Consider the following 21689-nt stretch of genomic DNA (forward strand, 5'->3'; position numbering starts at 1 on the left):
TTTTTTAAATTTTTTTATTATTATTATTTTTTTTTTTACATATTACTGGAAAAGTGAGGACAATTTATTGTTTAGTTTTTGTTTTAAATACTCCTACAAGAGTGTAAATATATAAGATGCACATCTCTCACACACACACACACACACACACCTGGTGAATTCCTGGAAGGAGCGGAAGGACACCATGGCACCCATGCGCTGACACGGCGGTGTGAAGGAGGTGTCCAGCAGAACATCACTCACGCTGGCCACGTGTACCATGCCGTAGTGGTTCAGGTTGGACGAGAAGGACATTCTGAGAGTGCAATACACACAGACACACACACGCGCACGCACGCACACGGGCGCGCGCACACACACACACACACACACAATCAGTTAACAAACCCTGTAATAAACCCTGTGCCCTACAAGATGTGAGCGAACAGCTTTGCCTTCTTAAGAGCTGCTTGATCTTCAAATATATAAAGTCTTAAACTCTACTGAAAGCATCTCATAAGGCAAATTACAGTTGAAATGGAAAATATATATTAAAAAAAAAAATAAAAACCCAAAGACAACATGGCTCCCTGTAAACCAGTCAAATTCTCACTTTCACCACAAGATGTTTTCCAAATGAACCCTGACAAGAAAACAAATCAAAACTCTGGGGTTAGTCAAAATGGCAGCCGAGAACTCCTTCACCCTTATAGCCCATGATTCCCCTAAAAGAAGCCCTAATATCTCATCATGTTCTGTTAAAGAACAATCCCAGATGTTAGGGGAATACTACACTCAAAATTCCAGCGCTAATAATAAATGTTAATTGTTTCCCGTTAACTTTCACACAGTGTTAGCATGTTTAGCATTGTTGAGCGCAGCGTCCTTACACTGCACTCAACAGTACCTGGGATTTAAAAGCTCTAACTCAGTGAGCTGTTCTCATTCTACCTGTCCACAAGGTCATTAGATGTAGCTGCGCTAGCCGTAGAGGTGTCATAGCTAGTCGTGGCAGTTCTAGCACCACTGGCTCGACGGTTAGCTGCTCTAGATTTAGTTTTGTTGTCCAGTAGTGGTGTAGAGAATTTCCTGAGAGAACATTGGCACACAGTCACACACACTCGGCAAGGGGTACGTCCCAATTAAACTCAATAATTAAGACACTTAATTCAAAACCAGCATGATGTCTGGACCGTATTACACACATAAACACAACAATAAGCCATGCTAAATTAGTTTTGGAGTCTTAAAATCAGGCTTTAAAATTCTGAATGAATTTGTACACAGCAGTAGATTTATACACTCAGACACGCTCTCTCTCACATAAACACACACACACACACACACACACACACACAGATACATATACTAGAAAAGTATCATGGGCAAACACTGCTGTTAAATCTAAAATAAAAAAAAATTCTTAACTAGAGTTGTCTGCAACATATTTACACCCACCAACCCATTCTTTATGTGGAAATCAGTATTTTAGTTAAAGTCAACAAGTTGTGACATTTTTCAATATAGAGCCAAAAAAAGCTAGCTAGAATAAGCTAGCTAAGGACTGAAGTCATCACATTAGCTAGCATATTGACATTAAGTCTGTTATCAGGTCAGTGTAAATGTTGAGTAAGAGCTGAAATGAGAGAAAATTTCTGGAAATGTCAACATTTCTTTCAGATGTGTAAGACGAATGCTAAAAAAAAGAGAGACAATTTTCAGAATATTTACTGCTGAATACAACTTTCAGAATATTTACTGCTAAAGCTAGCCAGCTAGTTAACAAGAGCTAAGCTGACCTGATTTCTAAGAGGATTTGTAAGACATATTCATAAATGTTCAGAATATTTACTGTTAAAGCTAGTCAGCTGGGTAACATGAGCTAATCTGACAGGATTTCTAAGTTATATTCATAAATGTTCAGAATATTTACTGCTCAAGCTAGTCAGCTAGTGTAGATAAGCTAACCTAAAAGGGATTTGAGAGGATTTCTAAATCATATTCATAAATATTCAGAATATTTACTGAAGCTAACCACATAACCAAAAAAGAGCTAACATGACAGAATTTCTGAGAGGATTTCTGTCATATTCCTTAATGTTAACAATACTTACTGCTAAAAGCTAGTCCACTAGCTAACATGAGCTAATCTGACAGAATTTCTAAGTTATATTCATAAAAATTCAGTATATTTCCTGCCAAATCTGGTCAGTTAGTGAATATGAGCTATTCTGACAGGTTAGGGGGGATTTCTAAGTGTGCTAGCAGTAATTCAACTATTCCAATTCAAAAATAATTGAAGAGCATGCTTTTGAGTCCATAGGATAGGATGCCTAAGTGTTTGGCCATGTTGCTTTTTGAGACTACTTACTCTAGATCTACACTACTCGGAACAGACTGCTAGACATATTGGTTGACAGTAGAAAGAATGTGTACTGTACCTGTTTAGAGTGGGGATGTTCCCTCTGCAATCAAATAACATTGATTATTGATCGGTTAGTGTCAGGCCAAGAGGGACAGGAGGCAGTCTCAAATGGTGTGACGCTAATTATCACTTAAATATTTTACATATTTCTTTAGTAGATAGAAAGAAAAGATGAACAATTTTACAACGCCCTCCTCCTTTAAATGTCCTAAAATCACCAAACTATACCACTCTAGAGACTGCGTCCTCCTCCCTCGCACACACATGCAACATTCACAGCATTTCAAGATTTCAAAAGTGCTGATTCAAAAGGGTGAGAAGGTCAAGAGTGAGGCATGCAATGAAATGAAATGTGTTTGAGAACAGGCTTTACAAGCAGGCAGCCATTTTGTTTTTGGCTATATTGTAAATGGTTTTTAGTTCAAGCTGTGCAAGTGAAGAGAGAGTGGGAGTGGTTAAGCAAGGCTAATCAGAGCCAACATGCTGAGCATGCACAAATCGTATTGGTCCAGTTCAGTTATCAATCAGATACAGAATCTTTTCTGCAACACCACTATTAAAGCGTTTGCCCTGATATAAAATGTATTAAACACTCTTTATGAAGTCATTGATAGAGAGAATACACCTTAATCCTGAAAGCGGAGCTTAGCTTATGTTTATGCAAAGTTAGTGATGAAAATCCCTGGGCAGTTTCCCTCTTCCCTTTATTCCTGTCCTCCTCCAAAGTGTCAACAGAAAGGTGGAATGGAGTGGGGTGAGGTGGAGTGGTATTTTAGAGATTCTAAGCATGAGTTTGGGGCACCTGTTGGGATGCGATGTGGGCAGCATGAACTGAAACTCCACGATACACGTGTTGTCCTTTAGCTGCCGGTGCTGGACGCTGTTGAGCTCGTATGCTATGTATGCTCTCCGAACATACACCTAAAAAAAGAAAAATCATGCTCTGTAAACAATCTTTCAAAAAAAAAAAAAAAAAAAAGTTATCTTGTGAGGAGTCCTCCACTTACCTCTAGCGCGGCCATTCGGACCACCTGGTTGCTGTGGTAGAAGAAGTTGGGCAACACGTCAAAGATGGACGTCTCGGACAGAATGAGTTTCTAGATAATGAAGAACGAGAGGGAAAATGATGTAAGACAACTTGACGTCGCATTAATCAGCTCAAGAATCTGCTCATGGATTAATGACTGACTTAATGAACAGACATTCAATTAACCCTCATGTTCTGTTTACTACTTTGGAAAGAAAGTAGTAACTCAGGTCATGCCTGTATGTCAAAATTATTAGTAATATAAACAATATTTATAAAAACAGACACCTTCCGAGCTTCCCCTGAGGAATATATTAATGGCAGGTGTGAAGAGTAAATAATAGATGGAGAAAATGTGACCTGACTAAAATCACAAAAAATCAGCCAAGCAACTGAAGTTTCCTAACAGAAAGTTCCATAAATGACCAGCAGATGGGGCCACAGTATAACAAGCGCACATATTCCACAGCTTCTGAAAGTGTTTAAGCCGTCTATAGTCTAAATGTGTACCTGCAGGTTCTCGATGCAGAACTGATGGCCGTACATGTCGATGGCAGACAGGAAGATGGACTCCACTTGGTTGTGGCGCAGTTCGTATGAAGGCAGGTGAGACGCGATCAGCACCTTAAAATCAAAGCCAGGAACGCTTCAGTATCTTCGCAGGACTGATTCAAGCAGCTTTCACAGCTTTTGTCAAATTGGTCCAGTGTGTGTGCGCACATGTGTGTAAGTGTTTGGGTATACCTGGCGGGCACGCAGAGCCACTTTGGCGTTAGTGGTCTTGCTGAGCTGCGTGAGCTCGGTAAGGATGGCCATGAGCTCATCGGTCAGCGTGGGGTCCCGCCCACACAACTGATCCTAAAGACAGACAGAGAGAAAAAATAATAAGAGTTGAGCTGAGAGAGGAAAAACAACTCATTCTATACTGTGTGTGTGTGTGTGTGTGTGTGTGTGTGTGTGTGTTTGCGTGAGGATGCAGGTGTGTACTCACGATCAGCATGGTGACCAGAGAGTTCTTCTTGGTGACTTGGGCGTGGGAGAAGATGTAGTTAAGCACATTGGCCATGTCGCCTTTGTTCTCTTCACGCAGTGTGAACACACACTTGTCATAATGACCTGAAAACACATGTACACACAAATATAAACATTTCTCTTCATGCACACTCATGTCCACGTGTACATTTTGGACAAATCTATGGCATTTTTATGGATTTGGTTATAGCCAAATGTAAGTCTTTTTTTTGGTTTGCTGAAAAATTGCAGCGTTAAGTGGCTTTTTGAAAGGCAAAAAAAAGTGATTTTTTAAGCAGACAGTGGATGTAATAGAAATTACTACGAGGTTGTAGAGTAAACATTTTTATCTATAAGTCACCCTAAACTTCAGAAAACGTGTTTTTATGCTTGAATCGTTTGAGGGTAAATTTATCTGAGTGCAAAGATTACTGAAAAAAAAGCATGTTGCTGCATTCTTTTAAGACGCAAGCTAAAAAAGTCCATTATGCAAATGCAGACCATGCAACACTAAGTGGTCATGGATATTCACTGAGTGTTTTCATCACTGAGTGTTTCCATCTGAGGCATATTATTCAATATAAAATAAATGTTCTATTTGCGTGATATTTGCGTGAATGAGAAAAAACAGCTGGAGTGGAAGAGTGAAACCTCACCGTGCTGAAACTGCACCTCCACCTTCAGGTACTGCCTGAGTAAATCCATCACCACTGCCCTCATGTGGCCGCGGATACCACTGCGATATCTGTGGACGCAACACAGTCAGTCAGTCAGTCAGTCAGTCAGTGTCCAAGTGCACGTGTGAAGCTTCTGCGTATTTAAAATGACACTTTTCCAAAGAGTTAATACATTTAATGCATTTGTGTATAAATAAAAGGTGCCAGAACTATTGCAACAATGGTTTGGGTTAACTAAGATTATGTTTATGGTTACAATATTGGTTAAGTTAATAGAAACAGATGCGTGTGTGTTTTTTGTACATGTTGTTACTGACTTCTGGACGAGCTGCACAATGCTCTGAGTGTTCATGAAGAAGACCTCGCGCTCCGACTTCCTGTTCAGCGTGGCCGCGTGGCTGTCCAGGATGTTGGCAATCTGACACAAAAAGAGGAAAGAAGATGACGAGCAGTGAAAGTAATAAAATAATGCTTAATTACTTAAATTTACTTAACATAATGCACATTTAGTAAAAAAGTTTTTTTTTAAGAAAAAAAAATGCATGTTGAGTAAAACTGGAGAATTTTTTTCATTATAAAATGAATGCTAGGGAAAAATTTATTTTTAAAATATATAAAAAATAAAAATATAAATAAATATAAGATATAAATACATATAAAATAAAAACATAAATTGACAAAAACAGGCCTTAGGTAAAAATGGAACTTTTTAAAAAAAAAAATAAATGAATAAAAATGGATGTTAAGTTTAAAAAGGCTTCATTTTTAAAGTGATAAACTGATAAATTTGAAAATCAAACATGATTTTTTTTATTCTGATGCTTACAGAGACTGAGTGTGTGAGTGAGTGAGAGAGAGAGAGAGCGCGAGAGAGAGAGTGTGTGTACCTGTTGGCTGGGGAACTGGCACAGCACAGAGGTGATGTTACTGGCGTACTGCGCCATCTCCTTCTTGATGGCTTTCTCTACAGTGGGAGGGATTCGACCCGAAACACTCGTCATGATGTCCTGCAGCTCCAGCAGGGGCAGTGACGGATCCCGCAGGGTTTTCATCAGCCGCTCCACCCACTCTTTCAGCTGAGGACACACACACATGTTGTATTACTATTATTAGTAACACTATTGTATTACAAAGTTGTACAATGGACATACCAAAATGTGCCAAAATGGTGATACTGGGTTATACTGTGTGTGTGTGAGAGAGAGAGTGAAAGAGAGAGATAATGAGAGAAAGAGATAGAGACTGTGTGCATGTGGGTGTGTTACTTTGGCACTGAAGAAGGGCTCGGGCAGGCAGTAGCCGTTCATGATGTGCACCAGGTGGTCGAGAGTGTTGTGGAAGACTCGGTGCAGCTTTTCCCCTCTGAGAGCCACGGCCTGAACACTGGGCAATGCTCCGGTATGCAGTTCCGCCTAGATCACACACACACACACACACACCAAATCAGCTATACACCTACCTATCCCAGTTTGAGTCCTAACATATCCTGATTTTGCCAAGTGACAGAAGTCGCTGTTCCAAAGGCCAGAGCTTAAGTTCAATTTAATTAGCTAATGGTAAACTTGATCATGTGACAAGCAGCAATGCAAACCAGTTTAAAAGGTTTACCTGCTGCACTCTGCTGGGATCGTCCAGCTGCAGTTTGGCTATAACACAGCCCGGCTCCAGCACGGCCCCTGCTCGCTTTACATAGTGAATACATCCCGATTCTGCTGCAGTTAGTGTCATCACCATCTTCATCACCTGGAACACGCAAGCGCACGCATGCAAACACACATATACACAAATGATGGAGAAGCTACTTATTAAGCACTTTTAACTCACTAAAAAGTACTATTTTTCTAAATTTGTCACTACTTAAAGCAGCGGTAAATAATTGCTGGTTATCCAGCTTGCTGCTAGAATTATTTCAAGCTATATTTTTTTGCACTTGTCCTGTACCCCATTCGCACATCTGGATTAATTTGAAAAGCAGTTAAATTGCATTAGAGAGTACAAAAAAAACAACATGCTAAATCCAACACCACAGCGCTGAATAATATTTCTGGCTTTTGATGGTGACTTGCAGCAGTGCAACAGGCTATTATTTTTCTCCTGACTCAATCATGCTACTTAATTCTTTAAAAAAATGTTTAAAGAAAGACATACAGCAGCTTTAAATTAAGCAAACGTTAAAATTACACGCTTCAGTCACTTCCTCCATTGTGTGTGAAACCTGAGCAAGATGTGTTCCAAGTATAGTACTTCATACACACATATACATATACACACAAAGCACTACTGGGACTGCAACAATACCACAAAAACCAGGTGTAGTGACAATATTTCACCCAAACACACCTCGATTTCAGCGTAGCACTGGCCCGCAAACACATGGCCCCCGTCCTCCACAGTGTACTGGATGAGTTTACCAGCAGACGGAGAGCGCAGCAGCGACGGGTCGTTCTCCTTCTCAAACACACACGTCTTATTACCAATGGTGATGCGATACCTACGAGACCAGAGAGCACACACTGAAAACAACACACACGTCTAGAGCTACTGGAGGTCTTACTGCCTCAAAATCCTAATACCCGAACCCAAAGAGTAGCTAAAGTAACAGTCGCACCGGTCCACCTCCTCCTTCATGTAGGTGGTGTAACTGCTCCCGTCGTAGGACAGCAGCAGGCCTCCATCGCTGAGCCGGTGCACGTCCACCTCCACTGACGAGTTGTTCATGATGAGCACGTAGGAGTTTGGAGATTGGCGAGTCACCTTCAGGACGTATTTCACGCCCTCGTAGATGAGCTCGGTATCAACTGTGTTCAGTAGTGTGTGTGCTGCCAACACCTGACCCCTGCAGAGGGAGAGAAAGGAAGGAAGGACGAAGGAAGGAAGGAAGGAAGGAAGGAAGGAAGGAAGGACAAAGGAAAAAGTAGGAAAGAAGGACAAAGGAAAAAAAGTATGAAGGAAGGAAAAAAGGAAGGAAGGAAGGACAATGGAAAAAGTAGGAAGGAAGGAAGAATGGACAAACAAAAAAAGAATTAAGGAAAGAAAAAAGGAAGAACAACGGAAAAAGAAAGAATGCAAGCAAGGGAGGAAAGAAGGAGAAGCAGGAAAGGAAGACCAAAGAAAAGAATGAAGCAAGGAAGAAAGAAGGGAAGGAAAGAACAAAATAAGTAAGAATGATGAAAAGATAGAAGCAGAGAAGAAAGGAAGAAAGGAAGGACGTGGTAAACAGTGAGATATTTGAAACACAGTGCAGGTTTCTGAAAGTCCTTTTAGGCTGAGAAGAGAGGAGTAAGTCTCACCTCTCGAGAGAATGCAGGAAGTTGGACACACTGTTCCTGAAGTTTACATCCGCTACATGCAGTGCTCCGCTCACTATCCCCAGAATGGTGTCTGGACGCTCAGCCTACGTGAGACAGAGAGAAGGAGAGAGGGGAAAGACAGATAGTAAATAAATGACGTGGGAATTTGGAAGGAAAAAAAAACGAGCTCACTCTTTCCACCTTCTAAATTACAAAATTCTAAATGCATTGTAAAAAATTTCCATTATATCATCATGGAGGAATGAAGAACTTTAATCCAAACAGGTTTCTGGTGAAATAACTTTGAGTGTGTAAAAGGTGCCATATAGAAAAGGTAGTAGCAGTATAGCAGAGGTTACATTAGAGTAAGAACTATGGTGGTGTAAGAATCTGTACCTGCATTTTCTCTGAGATGAGGCGGTCCAGCCAGCCGGTGTCAATGCTGTTGTGCTGGAAGCTCTCAGTCTCCAGCAGTTTGATCAGATACTCCACTGTGGTCCTGAAGTCTCCTCTGATCGAGAGCTCCTTCAGAGCCACCACCATGTTCCTGATGAAAAAAAAAAAAAGATGTGGGAATGATGTTAAATGTATGTTACGCATCATACTGCCATATTAATACACACAGACACACACAATGACACACAGTTATACACAGTTACGATATTATAATGAAAGTGTACATACGAGATGGCCTCTTCACGGTTTTCCCCCCAGGAGAAGCAGTGACCGAACTGCGAGTCGGCGAACTCGTGCAGCCCTCCAGCGGCGGCCACGCTGAAGTAACCCCACACGTTCTTATTGCTGCGAAAGTTCAGCTCCTGCACCGTGCCCGAGCTCGGCTTAAAACCCTGAGACAAACAGTTTTTCCTCATATCAATCTTAGCAAACTACGCAAGGTGTGTTTAATGAATCCACAATATATTCATATGCAACCAAACACAGAAAAACACACACACACCCACGCACACACCTACCTCATCTGGGTTCTCGCTGGTGATGCGAGCTGCGATGACATGTCCTCGTGGAGAGGGGGAGGTAGAGAGCGCCTCGAAGTTGATGGGGGAGTCTCCCCACGGGTGCACGCCGTACAGCATGCGGATGTCCTTGATGCGGTGCAGAGGGATGCCCATGGCAATCTGAGACACAAGCACAAAACGTCCACATTAAATGTAACTATAAATGGACAAAAATTCTTCTTTAATAAATAAAAAATTGCAATCACTGTCAAAAATCACTGTAGTATAAAAGGAATAAAACATGCCATGATGTGTTGTTTAAGGAAAATAATCAACTTCGGGATATTAACTCTGTTTCACACTGGAGTTCATCACACCACCCCGTCGTTGATTATTTACCTATAACAGCACATCCTGAACTGTTTAATTCTTTACGTATTAGTGCTTAGTTTTTAACCATATGAATATTATATCTATTGATCATCATCATTTATCGCAATGTTTAGCTTCTTTAAATCGGATTTCATGTCGGTCAGTACCGAGAGGGAAAAAAAAAACAAAACAAAAAAAAAAACAAACAAAAAAAAAAAACCACACATCTCGTCTGCACCAAACAGTCTTACATCTTTAATTTTTTCTCCTGTTTCCATAATTATTATGTGCTGTAATAGGATTCCTCTGTCTCAGAGAGCATGGTGTAAGAGCATTAACCTTTCCCCCAGACACACACTGACCCGAAAGCACACTCTCCTCCACTGTAGCCTCGCTGACCTACATGCAGCACAATACAGAATGCGTGTGTATGTGTGTGTGTGTGCGAGCAAACGAGCCCTTGTGAAGACTATTACAAGACTAAGCGATAACACACACACTGACCCACCTTAAATGTACACTTACATATTACTACACAGAACAAAGCAACTCCCTCCCTCACACACACACACACACCTGCAGCTGGGCGGCGGGTAGGTTCACATCAGCCACCATCTCGGTGCAGGGATGTTCCACCTGCAGACGCGGGTTCAGCTCCAGGAAGTAAAAACTGCCGTCCTGACTGTAGAGATATTCAACTGTTCCTGCGCTGACGTAGCCCACCATCTTAGCCAGTTTCACTGCACACTGAGAGCAACAAACACACACACACACACACACACATCTTTACTAAGTGTTTCTAATACTTGGCAACATGGCAAATCTGTAGCATATGAGCAATCACTATACGATAAAGTTCTCATTTATTTTTCAACTATGACTATATTTATAACTATAGTTATAAGAGAAAAGAGCATGCTGTTGTTTTTTTATACCCTTTCCATATTCTCGAACACGTCGGAGGTGGCGATGGTGGCCGGCGCCTCCTCTATGATCTTCTGGTGTCTGCGCTGAACAGAGCAGTCTCTGCCGAACAGGGAGATGGCGCTGCCGTACTGATCGGCCAGGATCTGCACCTCCAGATGCCGTGCGTGCTTGGCAAGCCGCATGACAAAGATGGGTGACCCGGGCACCTCCGTTTGCACCTGTGGTGACAAAAATTCTTCATTTAAAATCAGTTTTATCAATACAATTTTACTTACATTAAATACAAAGACTACCACAAACATGACTGTGTTTAAGAAGGGCTTAGCTTCAGCCCCACAAATTACCAATGTGAAGCCTCAGGCTGACTGAATAACGCACTTTCCTCGGTGGAAGTAACGTTTAACTAAGCTAACATTAGCTAGCTATGTTGCGTAAGTCAGAAAACTAATTTTCACCTAATGTCAAATGTTGGCCTGTTAATGTTAGTTAGCTAGCTCTTAGGTTAGTTAATTAATTATCTATATTTAACTACCTAATTATTTAACATTAGTTGACCACTAGGAAACCTGGCTAATATTTGCTAGCTAGCTATATTAACTGAAATCCCCAACTTGTAGATAATAGGTAGTTCACTATGTCAGGAATAAAACTTTGTGGTGTGCTGTTACAGGAAAATAATCAGTGACACAATGATGCATCCTGATGTTACACTCCAAACTTAATTGTTTTTCCAATAATTATTTTATTGCCAAGGATTACAATTATGGCTTTAAAAATAAGTGTTAAAGTAAAGGATTAAAATAAGGCTTTGGCAGCTTTTTGCAGCTAGATGCCATTCGACAACTTTGACATTATTTTATAGTAGTGTGCTGTTTTAAACATACTCATGACTTTTTTTGATTACGTAATTTTGTTGCATGCTCTTCAGTACTAGCATTACAGCAGCTAATTAAACTGCACCACTGACCTGTCGGAAGAGGTTGGGGAAGTCATCGGCGCTGTTGACCTTGCGGATACCTTTCCCTCCTCCACCCTCCGAAGCCTTGATCATCACCGGGTAGCCCACCTTCTCTGCAGCCTGTCAGGCAGAACGTGCGGCTCAGATATGCTAGCAGCTAGCAGGAACTAGCCATGAAGCATTAAAAATTTGAAAATATTAGTACCTTAAGACCGGCTTCCACGTCCTGGATGCAGCCCTGCTCGTAGAGCTCACTGGGTACGTTGATGATTCGCTTCTTCTGGTCATTTTCTGACCACTCGACAGTTAACCCTGTTAACATAAATCCATAAAAGTTATTTTAATATTTTTGCGGGGTGGTCTCTCAAATTCTGTTTGATGCGAGTTATTTTAAAATTTTGGGGTTTTATATGGACTCAGCCCAAGCTATTTTAACATTTTTACAAGCTATTTTAACATTTTGTGGTTTTACATGGACTCAACCCAAATTATTTTACCATTTTAACAAGCTATTTTAACATTCTGGGGTTTTACATGGACTCAACCCAAATTATTTTACCATTTTAACAAGCTATTTTAACATTCTGGGGTTTTACAAGGACTCAACCCAAATTATTTTACCATTTTAACAAGCTATTTTAACATTCTGGGGTTTTACATGGACTCAACCCAAATTATTTTACCATTTTAACAAGCTATTTTAACATTCTGGGGTTTTACATGGACTCAACCCAAATTATTTTACCATTTTAACAAGCTATTTTAACATTCTGGGGTTTTACATGGACTCGACCCAAGCCATTTTAACATCTTGAGGTTTTACATGGCCTTGACCCAAGCTATTTTAACAATTTGGGCTTTCACATGGACTCAGCCCAAAGTAAGTTAGCATTTTGAGATTTTCCCATGTACTAGCCATTTTCATTTATTCCTGGGGAGAATCAACAGACCTGCTCCACTCCAAGGTAGAGTGGGAATGCCAGCCGTCTGAGCCACAATGGACGATGCAATCTTGTCTCCCAGAGCCCACATCGCCTGACTGGGAGGACCTGGGAATAGAAAAAAAAGATGCAAGCACCATTAAAACAGGCTAACATTAATCCAGTCTACATGCTGTGGAATCAGGTGGACATTTTGTGGAGACGAACCCATGAAGGCAATGCCGTTCTTGTGCAGGAGTTCTGGGAGTTTTGGGTTTTCAGACGCGTGACCCCACCCAGCCCACACCGCCTAGCAATGAAAGGAGATTCATATTAATAAACAGAAATCATAGAATACACTATGGTAAACATTATAACTAAGCAATCTGATATAAATTATTACTATGAATGAATATTTTTTCCTAATAAAGCTTTACTAAGTCTGTAATAAATACCTGAACTGGAATACGCTTAGCAATGTCCAAAATGAGCTCTACATTGGCGTAGTTGTTATTGTTGGTTCCTCCAGGAACAGGTACATAATGATCAGCCATTTTTATGTACTCTGTGGGCAATGAGAAAAAAAATATGTTGCACTTTTATTCTGTTTACAGGTCCATTAAAATAGTGTGGAACATCTGTGAAACAAGTTAGTTCCTGTTGTTCAGTGCTGGTAAATGGATATGCCCAAATCATACAATCAATCTGAATTAAATCTAACAAAGAGCCTTGAAGAGACCTTGTCCATTCATCAGTGGAGACACTTCTCCTTTCGCGTCACTAATCAGTGGCTCTTTTTGTATTTGTAATTAGGCCGCGCTTGGCCAGGACAAAGCCAGACTGTACTGAATAAACTGACATAATATATTCACCCTCGCCAGTGAATGGCATAAATTCTTTTCCCCTTTCATTGGCTTGTATTGTTCACTCACCCGCATTTGCCTTCAGGTCCTCAGGGGTGACCATGACGACGAAACGGATGGCGCGCTCATTCCGAAACATCTCGTATGCCCAGCGCCGGATGGAGCGCATGCACTTCACAGCAGCAATGCCATTATTAGCGATGAGCACCTGCGACATCAATGTACATGCACATATTAAATATGGCCTTACTCAGAGTAAAGTGCTGTTCTGTTCAGGTTTGTTCAGGGTTACAGTCATAATAGATCCATAAAATTAGCATGATTTACACCTCAAAAACTAGCTAACTATTACTAAAAAGAAAACAGACACCAGTACCCAGTATGAAGCTCAGATCCCAAGGTGGTACTTGTTAGTTTTTATTCCTCATTAGCCCGATTAACATTTTCAGAATTTCCGATGTGATGTGATTTACCTTCTCGATGACTTTGTTTCCTCCGAAGCGGGTGACGAACTCAGCAGGTGAGGCCACAGTAAAGTCCCTGTGCAGTTCTACACGTCTGCGATCACGACCCTGCTTCACCAGGTGCAGACCAGACATACTGGGCCTTAAAGAAAATAAAAACACCAGGCAATATAATGAGAATGTACACTACACTTTACTTCACGGGGAGCTCTGACTTGCAATCAAGTTCCTAACTTGTTTCATGGACATTCCACAACATTAAACGCTTGTTTAACGTTGTCTATAAATGGATAAAAAGCATCAAATATCATTATTTCATTCTTTAATGCCTCAGACCCATTTAAAAAACACTTCAGAAATGCATCTCGTGTGAACTGGCTTCAAATCTGGTTTTTGTTCCAGAATATGTTTGAGAAATGTAGGAAATTTCTTTACATTAGATTTTTCCTGGACAAACAGGACACTTTTCCTATATTTTTTGAGGTTTTTCCACAAACTTTGGTGTGTATTCCCCAAGAGAACGTGACAATTAATACATACACTCACCATCCACTTTAATAGGAACACTTGTACACCTACTCAATTATGCAGTTATGCAATCAGCCAATCAGGTGGCAGCAGCACAGTGCATAAAATTATTCAGATATAGGTCAAGAGCTTCAGTTAATATTCACATCAATCATCAGAATGGGGAAAAAATGTGATCTCTGAGACTTTAACCGTGGCATAGTTGTTGGTGCCGGATGGGCTGGTTTGAGTAATTCAGAAAATGCTGAAATACTGAGTATACACAGAATGGTCCCCAAAGCTCTTGACTTGTATCCGAATGATTGTATGCACTGCGCCGCTGCCACATGATTGGCTGATTGGATAACTGTAGTTAAAAAGTATAAAGTGTATAGTGGACAGCGAATGTATCACTCTCATTTTGGAATAATAAAAGGACTCCCGTCCTACACTGACTCAGACTTATTGGGCCTCATTTATCCATTTTTTTTAGTAAAGTTGTGTGTAAATGTTTTTGTTGGACAAACCAAACCAAAATTCCTGCTAGATTTACAAAACACTCAGAAACACCGATTTTCTATATATGTTCATAAATGTCAACCACCAAGCACCTTCATTTACACTTACATTTAGTCACGCCCACAAAACTCCATAAAAGGCAAAGCTCACTGAGAGCGGAAAACAAACTGACAAGTAAACGGTGAAAGAGCGCCTTCTGAATGCCATGTGCGCTAAATCTTCTCAGTAACTCATCGACATTTGTGATTTAATGCCGATCAGTCGAGGTTCATATTAGTATCCTTACACATGACACAAAAGTTTTTATGAACTACCTGGATTTTCATGCTCCTGCGAACAATTTTTTTTTTTTTTTACCAATAAATGTGTTGATGTTCAGTTTGATAAATGAGGTTCATCATCATATGCTGTATGCCAGTGTTACATCCATTACTTGTAAGAAGATCTATTTTCTTTTCAGAAAAAATAATGACACTTTTCAAAAAAATTGAAGTGTAACACTCGGTGACTTTACAACCAAAAAAAATGGCTGCTGCACTGATTTCCAAATCCAAAAGCACTGCTTCCTGGAAAGTGTTTTACAGGATTCTGTACCATGCACACACATGATGGAGGAGGGACTGAGGGGGCAGAGTGTGAAGAAAAATCTTCCTTGTGTGTGTGTGTGTGTGTGTGTGTGTGTGTGTGTGTGTTTAACTGAATTCTGCCTGGCCTGATACTGCGCCGTTACATCATCACTGGTATGCTAGTAACTGAAATAGAGGCATGGTGTGATCCTCCCTAACCCCTAACACACAATCACACACACACACACACACACACAGAGCACTGCCTGTTCTCTACTTGCTCAACGCAGATGCTCCTGTCCACCAATAGGAAAGTGGTAGAGCACAGGGGAGGGTCTCGATGTCTCACAACAGCAGTTTTTCACGACTTGCTGACTTTTTGTCCAGGACGCAAATATGATGTACGTTAGAAACGTATATATTATTATAATAACTCATGTCATTATATTACAGTAGTTACTACTTTGGCTTTTGGTTCAGCAAATCTTTGGTATGAATCAGGAGATAGATTCAGCTAAAAAAAGGTGAGAAATTTAATTAAATGCACCTTACACCGCATTAAAGGGTAGCGCTTCCACTGAAGTAGAAACAGTTTCAGTCTGATTCAGTGCTTCACTAATAATCAACATCACACGTCTAATCTAGTGATTGAACAGAGGGTTCATGTCTATTAGTGCTGCTAATGCTGCATGTAATAACGCAATATAGATTATAAAGCAATATACTGACAGAAAACACAGATAGAAGTGTTGTATCTAACAGAGCTATTTGTGGCAGAGAGTGAGAGCTACAGATGAGTTTACACTGAGCCAAAGCTTTTCTCTCAGACATACACACGCATACACACACTCACACTCACACACACACACACACACGTGAGGGGCCCAACAAGGTTGAGACCTAACTGCTATGCTATTTCACACCACTGCTTTCTCAATTAGAATTAAAACGTATGCAATAACGTATGAAAGAAAGGTCATTTGTGTAGAATTGAGACTGAACACGTTGTAGTTGCAGTAAACTTGCCCTCTGTTTTATCACATCTGACTCCGGATAATGATCTAAATGAGCGCAATTCAGACGGTTAATGACAGTGATGACGCAAACAAACACAGACGTGTTTCGCAACAAGAGCTGAACACGTGGCTGACCTCATGCTGTGCAACGGCCCGTCCAGGCATTCGAAAGTGCTGTCCGAGCTGAGAGAGGACGGAGACTCCGAGCACTCCTTGTCCTCCGCCGACAGCTCCAACTTGCTCAGAGTCTCGTCCTCAGAGTTGTCCTCCGACACGGACCCGATGATGAAGTGCGAGGCGGCCGGAGGCTTCTCCGCCGGGGGATCCTGCTCCGCCATGGCCGGACGACACTGGCAGGCTCCGAACACTGAAGACAAAAAGAAAGAGGGAGGATGAATGAAATATTCAGGGATGATAAAGATGGACAGCATGCATTAAACACAACACTGGACTCAGACTTAACAGTGGCGTAGAAAGTGCTCCACCCTTTTTTTTGTAGTCTCTGAGGAGGTAATTTCAGTTCTATGAGCACTTCTGTTGTAAAATTTAGAAATGAATTTGATGATATCTCGTCTGTCCTTTACACTTTAGGAGCCGCCCACATGATGGGGTGTTTGAATCCCCACCTCCTTTAATCAAACCACACCCTGTTCGGTTTCAACAGACTGGAAAGCAAAAAACATCTCAAAATGGATTGAGGGTCACTTCCGCACCACTGGATCAAAATTATAGACGGTATTAATAAAGTCCACGATCAAGAATGGCTTAAATTCAAGGCTACATTTTGACTAACACTGTGAACATTCTTTCCAACTTTTGTGTCACTATCATCACTATCAGATTCCTTTAAGAAACTTTAAAAGGTTAACTTTTTTAAAAAACTGAGAAACTATGAAACGTGCTCCTGCTCAGGTTTGGACTGAAGACAGCTTATAAATTTATATTCTCTAGTTACTTGACCTGAGAAAGCTAACTTTACCTCAGACCCCAACAACGAGTCTTAAAATTAAACACATTGCTCCATTTTTTCTTCATATTGTCATTCAGATCAGCTGTACTGTGGAACTGAAGTGACTGAACTTAAAGAGCATCTTAAAGTGTTATAAAAAAACTGATTTATTTCTTGATTAGTGCATCTCTGCTATAATTTGTTATAGCAGATATACACAGCATTTCATCTGACTGTTATAAAGAGCTGATAGTGAAGAGTTTAACTAGGGTTGTGTATTTCTCTCTTTCAGACAATATAATACACATCTCTGTAAATAAGCTATAAAGTTAAACAAGAAACGATTCAATACACTTCGATTCACACCTGAGACAATACAGTTTTGGTTCAGGAATGATACACTTCCATTCGCTAATGATGGGATATGATTAGTTTCCGCACCCATACAATTTGACTCACTACTGATCCAATAGGATTCGGTTCAGCACCAATACATTTCGAGTCACTACTGAACCATTATGATTCAGTTCAGCACTGATAAAATTTGATTCACTACTGATCCAATATGATTCGGTTCAACACCAATACAATTCAATTCTCTACTGGTCCCACATGATTCGGTTCAGCACCAATTCAATTCGATTCGCTACTGATCCGATATGATTCATTTCAGCACCAATACAATTCGATTCGCTACTGATCTAATATGATTCCGTTCAGCATCGAACCAATTTGATTCAGTTCAGCAAAGATAAAATTCGATTCACTACTGACCCAATACTATTAATCTCAGCACCGATACACTTCGATTCACTACTGATCCAATATGATTCAGTTCAGTGAGATCAGACATGTACTAATGTTTCCTAGTTTTGACTCTTTAACGAACAATTTCAAAACATTTCTTCACTGTATTTATTGTGTCTGAGTTACTACGTTAACTTTTAGTTTTAATGTTTATATCACTATATCACTCTTTTTTTGGTAAATAAATTTTTTTTATTGTATTATAATTTTAATCATCTATTTATTGTTGAGCACCGTATATAATCCTGAGCATCCTTCAAACAACTTTGTGAATTATTCATTACTATAGAAACGATAATGTATTAGAAATGATAGAAAATCTATTCCCACCTCCTGACCAATCAGAATCGAGAATTCAACAACGTAGCTGTAACATGAATATTAATGAGTATCGGGTCTCTGCGTCATGAATATTCATGAGTAGTGGGTGGTCTTGATGAAGAAAGCCCACAACTGTATAAAGATCTTTGAAAATAATATACAGATAAGACTTTCAGGCTAAAATATCACCTGAGATGTGTTGTATAGACACAGAAAAATATTTTTTTAAATAATATATCGAATATTTAATGCTCCTAAAACTCATTGCAGGGTCTGATGTGACCTGAACACACCTTAAGACCATCTTGCTGAACCTGATAAACGAGTCCACACGCGTGTCTTAGCTGCTGGGAGCTCAAAACACACTGCTGCTTAGTTAGTAGACGGAATTGTTGCTGAAAAATATCGATAAATAAACAACGCGTTGTTTGTTTACTTGGGTTGTGTGCGCGTGCAGGGGATGGGACGCGTTATTGTATTTAGAAATAAAGCATGTCAGTGATGTTCACAGACGTTTCCAAGCTTTTAAAATGGGTCACCATTGAGTAATCCCATTTTTTTTAAAACTGTCGGACATTTTTCTGTTAATATTAACATTTCTAGTTACATTTGCTGCATTGAAATGTTGCACGAGCCGGCTAACATCCAGCTAGCGTGCTTCTGCGCTAATAAGCTTAACTACTCACCGTGAGAAATGAGTCGGCAAGCTATTCTGAAGAGGTATTTCCGACGAATTAACTATATATATATATTTTTACTTATTTTGTCCTCTAAATAACAGCATGTCTCGTCCTCCAGCGCTGGCTACAGCCTCACATTTCCGCGAAGCACCGCTTTGACAGCGACACCACTGTGGTGTGATACGGAAGCGTTATTTTCACCCCACTCATATTCAACGCTCCCGCCTCCCTCACTGTGATTGGTCGTACGGGAATTCACACCCAAGACCAGATCTCTGATTGGCCAGTTGCACCAGTCAATCACAGAACAAGGAAGTGTTATTTCGGAATGTGGGTTGAAAAAATAAACAAGTCGTTAAGGAAAGAGGTTACTGCAGACCGTCGAACTATGACCTCTAAGAGACTCACGCTGCAAGACTGAGCCAATAGGATTTCGATTCTCAGGCGGGGGCGGGATCAAACATGCAAATAAGGAGAGGTGTAACCAATGAGAAAGAGGTGCTCGAGAACCGCGTGTTTGTGCGCGGTATCGCCTGATCCGACTCAAATCAGTGCAGAAATTAAAGGTGACGGTACAATCAGGATGGAGGGAAAGATGTTCTGAAAAAAAAGGAAAGTAATTGTCACAGTGACATCCTGATATCGTTTTCAGTTTAGTTTCAAGTTGTTTTCCTTTTTATTTATATACCACATAATATAAATTAATTATGCAATGCAATAGACAGGAAGGTCAATAACAAATAAGGGCAAAAGAGCTACAACTAATTATATATACATACACACACACACACATACTTATGTGCAAAAGTTTGTATAGCCTTAGGGAAATAAATGTAAAAAAAAAAAAAATGTGATAAAAATTAGGGTTTCACAGGTGCTGCACTTGTCAAAAAATCCTAAATGATTTTAATAAGAACCTAATTAATTCTAATTAGAATTTCTATCATATTTTGGAACAATGTCTATAAGATTCCTGTAAGATTTCTATAGTCATAAGTATATATGTCTATAGTTACAGACATAAATATTCTGTAGGACCACTTCTAAAGGATTTTCAGTGGGTTCCTATGTGGGAATTCAATGTGATATTTTTAACAATCCAAAAGGTGTATTTTTTCCACTGCGTATATATATATATATATATATATATATATATATATATATATATATATATATATATATACACACACACACACACACACATATATATATATATATATATATATATATATATATATATATATATATATATATACACACAGTGGAAAAAATAAACCTTTTGGATTGTTGAATATATATATATATATATCGGCGTAGATATTGTACAACTTATCAACTGATCAACCTACAGCAACATCATGTGAACAACATGTGGGGGGCAGCAGCAGAGAGGGTAGTGCTGTTGTGTTGGGTGTTGATTGGAAAACAAATAAGAAAGAGAGACAAAACCTACTTAGGATACAATACTCTAATTAAGAAAAAACAAAACAAAACAAAAAAAAAATAGAAAATACTCTCATTTTAAAGAAAATCTTTTAGGATTTTAAAACTCCCAAAAGCACCCTCTGTAAATTTCCACTAACTTTCCAATAACAAGACATTATCTCCAATAAAATACAAGTAGAGTTCCAATACGATTCTAAAAATCAAATAAGATCCTACAGGATAAACTGAAATTCCAATAGGATTGTTTTTTTTTTTTTTTGGACAAGGGCTATTATCACAAGTAACACAAATAACATATAACTAATATAATTGCTTAGATAGTAATAGTCACAAAGTCTAAATAATATTCCCTTATCAAAGCATTAACAAAAAGATCAAAAGATCAATTTAGTTTAATAGTGTTGTTAAGTTGGTCTAGTCTATAGTTCACTGGATGACAAATATGAAAAGACAATTTTATTGGAAAGAACAAACTCCATAAGAACAAACACTGTCCAAGTATTAATTTGTCATTCCAGAAGTTGACACTGGCATGGACAGCTCAGTGAGTTCTGAGAAAAAATGATAATATATTTGTAATTCTTGAGTGAACAAAGTGAAAGAACTGGAAGACAGGAATCAACTTTTAGGTCTGACTGATGTAATGTTTGGACCACGGATTCATAAATCTATTACTGAGTATTTCATTCCACAGCAGTCATTACTGGCCTGAAACTCTGGATCAGTATTGGATTGAATTTTACAGGTTTATTTAATGATGTCTGTGTGTGTGCTGATGTACCCATGCACTGATACAGTCGCAACCCATCAACCTGGAAGAACTACTTGGGTATCAAGGGATATTTTGGTGTCAGTATCATAATGAAAATGGAATAATGGGATCAGTAATTCTGACACTATCATACTGAGCTTGAAGGGGAATGGTGGCTCGGTTTTTAACATTTTGGGCTACTGATCAGAAGGTTGTGAGTTCAAATCCCATTACCTCCAACCTGCCATGGTTGATTTC

At 39.6% G+C, this 21689-nt stretch overlaps 1 protein-coding gene and 1 long non-coding RNA gene across 14 annotated transcripts in view; one reads left to right on the forward strand and one right to left on the reverse strand.

Moving 5' to 3' along the window:
- Window positions 1–19382, reverse strand: part of acaca (acetyl-CoA carboxylase alpha) — a 40607-nt gene extending 21225 nt beyond the window's left edge. For 5 of the 12 annotated variants that reach the window (XR_008301092.1, XM_034300724.2, XM_034300723.2 and 2 more), the window contains exons 1-30: window positions 19241–19382; window positions 16613–16844; window positions 13879–14011; window positions 13475–13613; window positions 12998–13107; window positions 12771–12852; window positions 12573–12671; window positions 11828–11934; window positions 11632–11742; window positions 10673–10882; window positions 10314–10484; window positions 9384–9545; window positions 9094–9257; window positions 8806–8956; window positions 8410–8513; window positions 7728–7955; window positions 7460–7610; window positions 6728–6862; window positions 6385–6531; window positions 6007–6195; window positions 5437–5537; window positions 5099–5187; window positions 4423–4547; window positions 4176–4289; window positions 3942–4055; window positions 3412–3501; window positions 3207–3325; window positions 2421–2444; window positions 931–1068; window positions 152–295 (exon numbers count right to left, since the gene is read on the reverse strand). Coding sequence is in view for 11 of the 12 variants with exons in the window: in XM_034300724.2 (XP_034156615.2) it covers window positions 152–295; window positions 931–1068; window positions 2421–2444; window positions 3207–3325; window positions 3412–3501; window positions 3942–4055; window positions 4176–4289; window positions 4423–4547; window positions 5099–5187; window positions 5437–5537; window positions 6007–6195; window positions 6385–6531; window positions 6728–6862; window positions 7460–7610; window positions 7728–7955; window positions 8410–8513; window positions 8806–8956; window positions 9094–9257; window positions 9384–9545; window positions 10314–10484; window positions 10673–10882; window positions 11632–11742; window positions 11828–11934; window positions 12573–12671; window positions 12771–12852; window positions 12998–13107; window positions 13475–13613; window positions 13879–14011; window positions 16613–16815 (3854 nt within the window). In the remaining variant the exon portion in view is untranslated. The remainder of the gene's footprint in view (window positions 1–151; window positions 296–930; window positions 1069–2420; window positions 2445–3206; window positions 3326–3411; window positions 3502–3941; window positions 4056–4175; window positions 4290–4422; window positions 4548–5098; window positions 5188–5436; window positions 5538–6006; window positions 6196–6384; window positions 6532–6727; window positions 6863–7459; window positions 7611–7727; window positions 7956–8409; window positions 8514–8805; window positions 8957–9093; window positions 9258–9383; window positions 9546–10313; window positions 10485–10672; window positions 10883–11631; window positions 11743–11827; window positions 11935–12572; window positions 12672–12770; window positions 12853–12997; window positions 13108–13474; window positions 13614–13878; window positions 14012–16612; window positions 16845–19240) is intronic. The other 7 variants (XM_034300729.2, XM_034300728.2, XM_034300726.2 and 4 more) reach the window with 2 other exon arrangements.
- Window positions 15249–19324, forward strand: LOC128317583 (uncharacterized). Of its 2 annotated transcripts, none has more exons than XR_008301093.1 (2): window positions 15249–15985; window positions 17069–19324. It is a non-coding gene; the product is annotated as an uncharacterized LOC128317583 (long non-coding RNA). The 2 variants fall into 2 exon arrangements; XR_008301094.1 differs by lacking the exon at window positions 15249–15985 and adding an exon at window positions 16838–16987.
- Window positions 19383–21689: the final 2307 nt, after the last annotated feature.

Source organism: Pangasianodon hypophthalmus, chromosome 27, assembly GCF_027358585.1.
Source record: "Pangasianodon hypophthalmus isolate fPanHyp1 chromosome 27, fPanHyp1.pri, whole genome shotgun sequence".
Classification (NCBI taxonomy): domain Eukaryota; kingdom Metazoa; phylum Chordata; class Actinopteri; order Siluriformes; family Pangasiidae; genus Pangasianodon; species Pangasianodon hypophthalmus.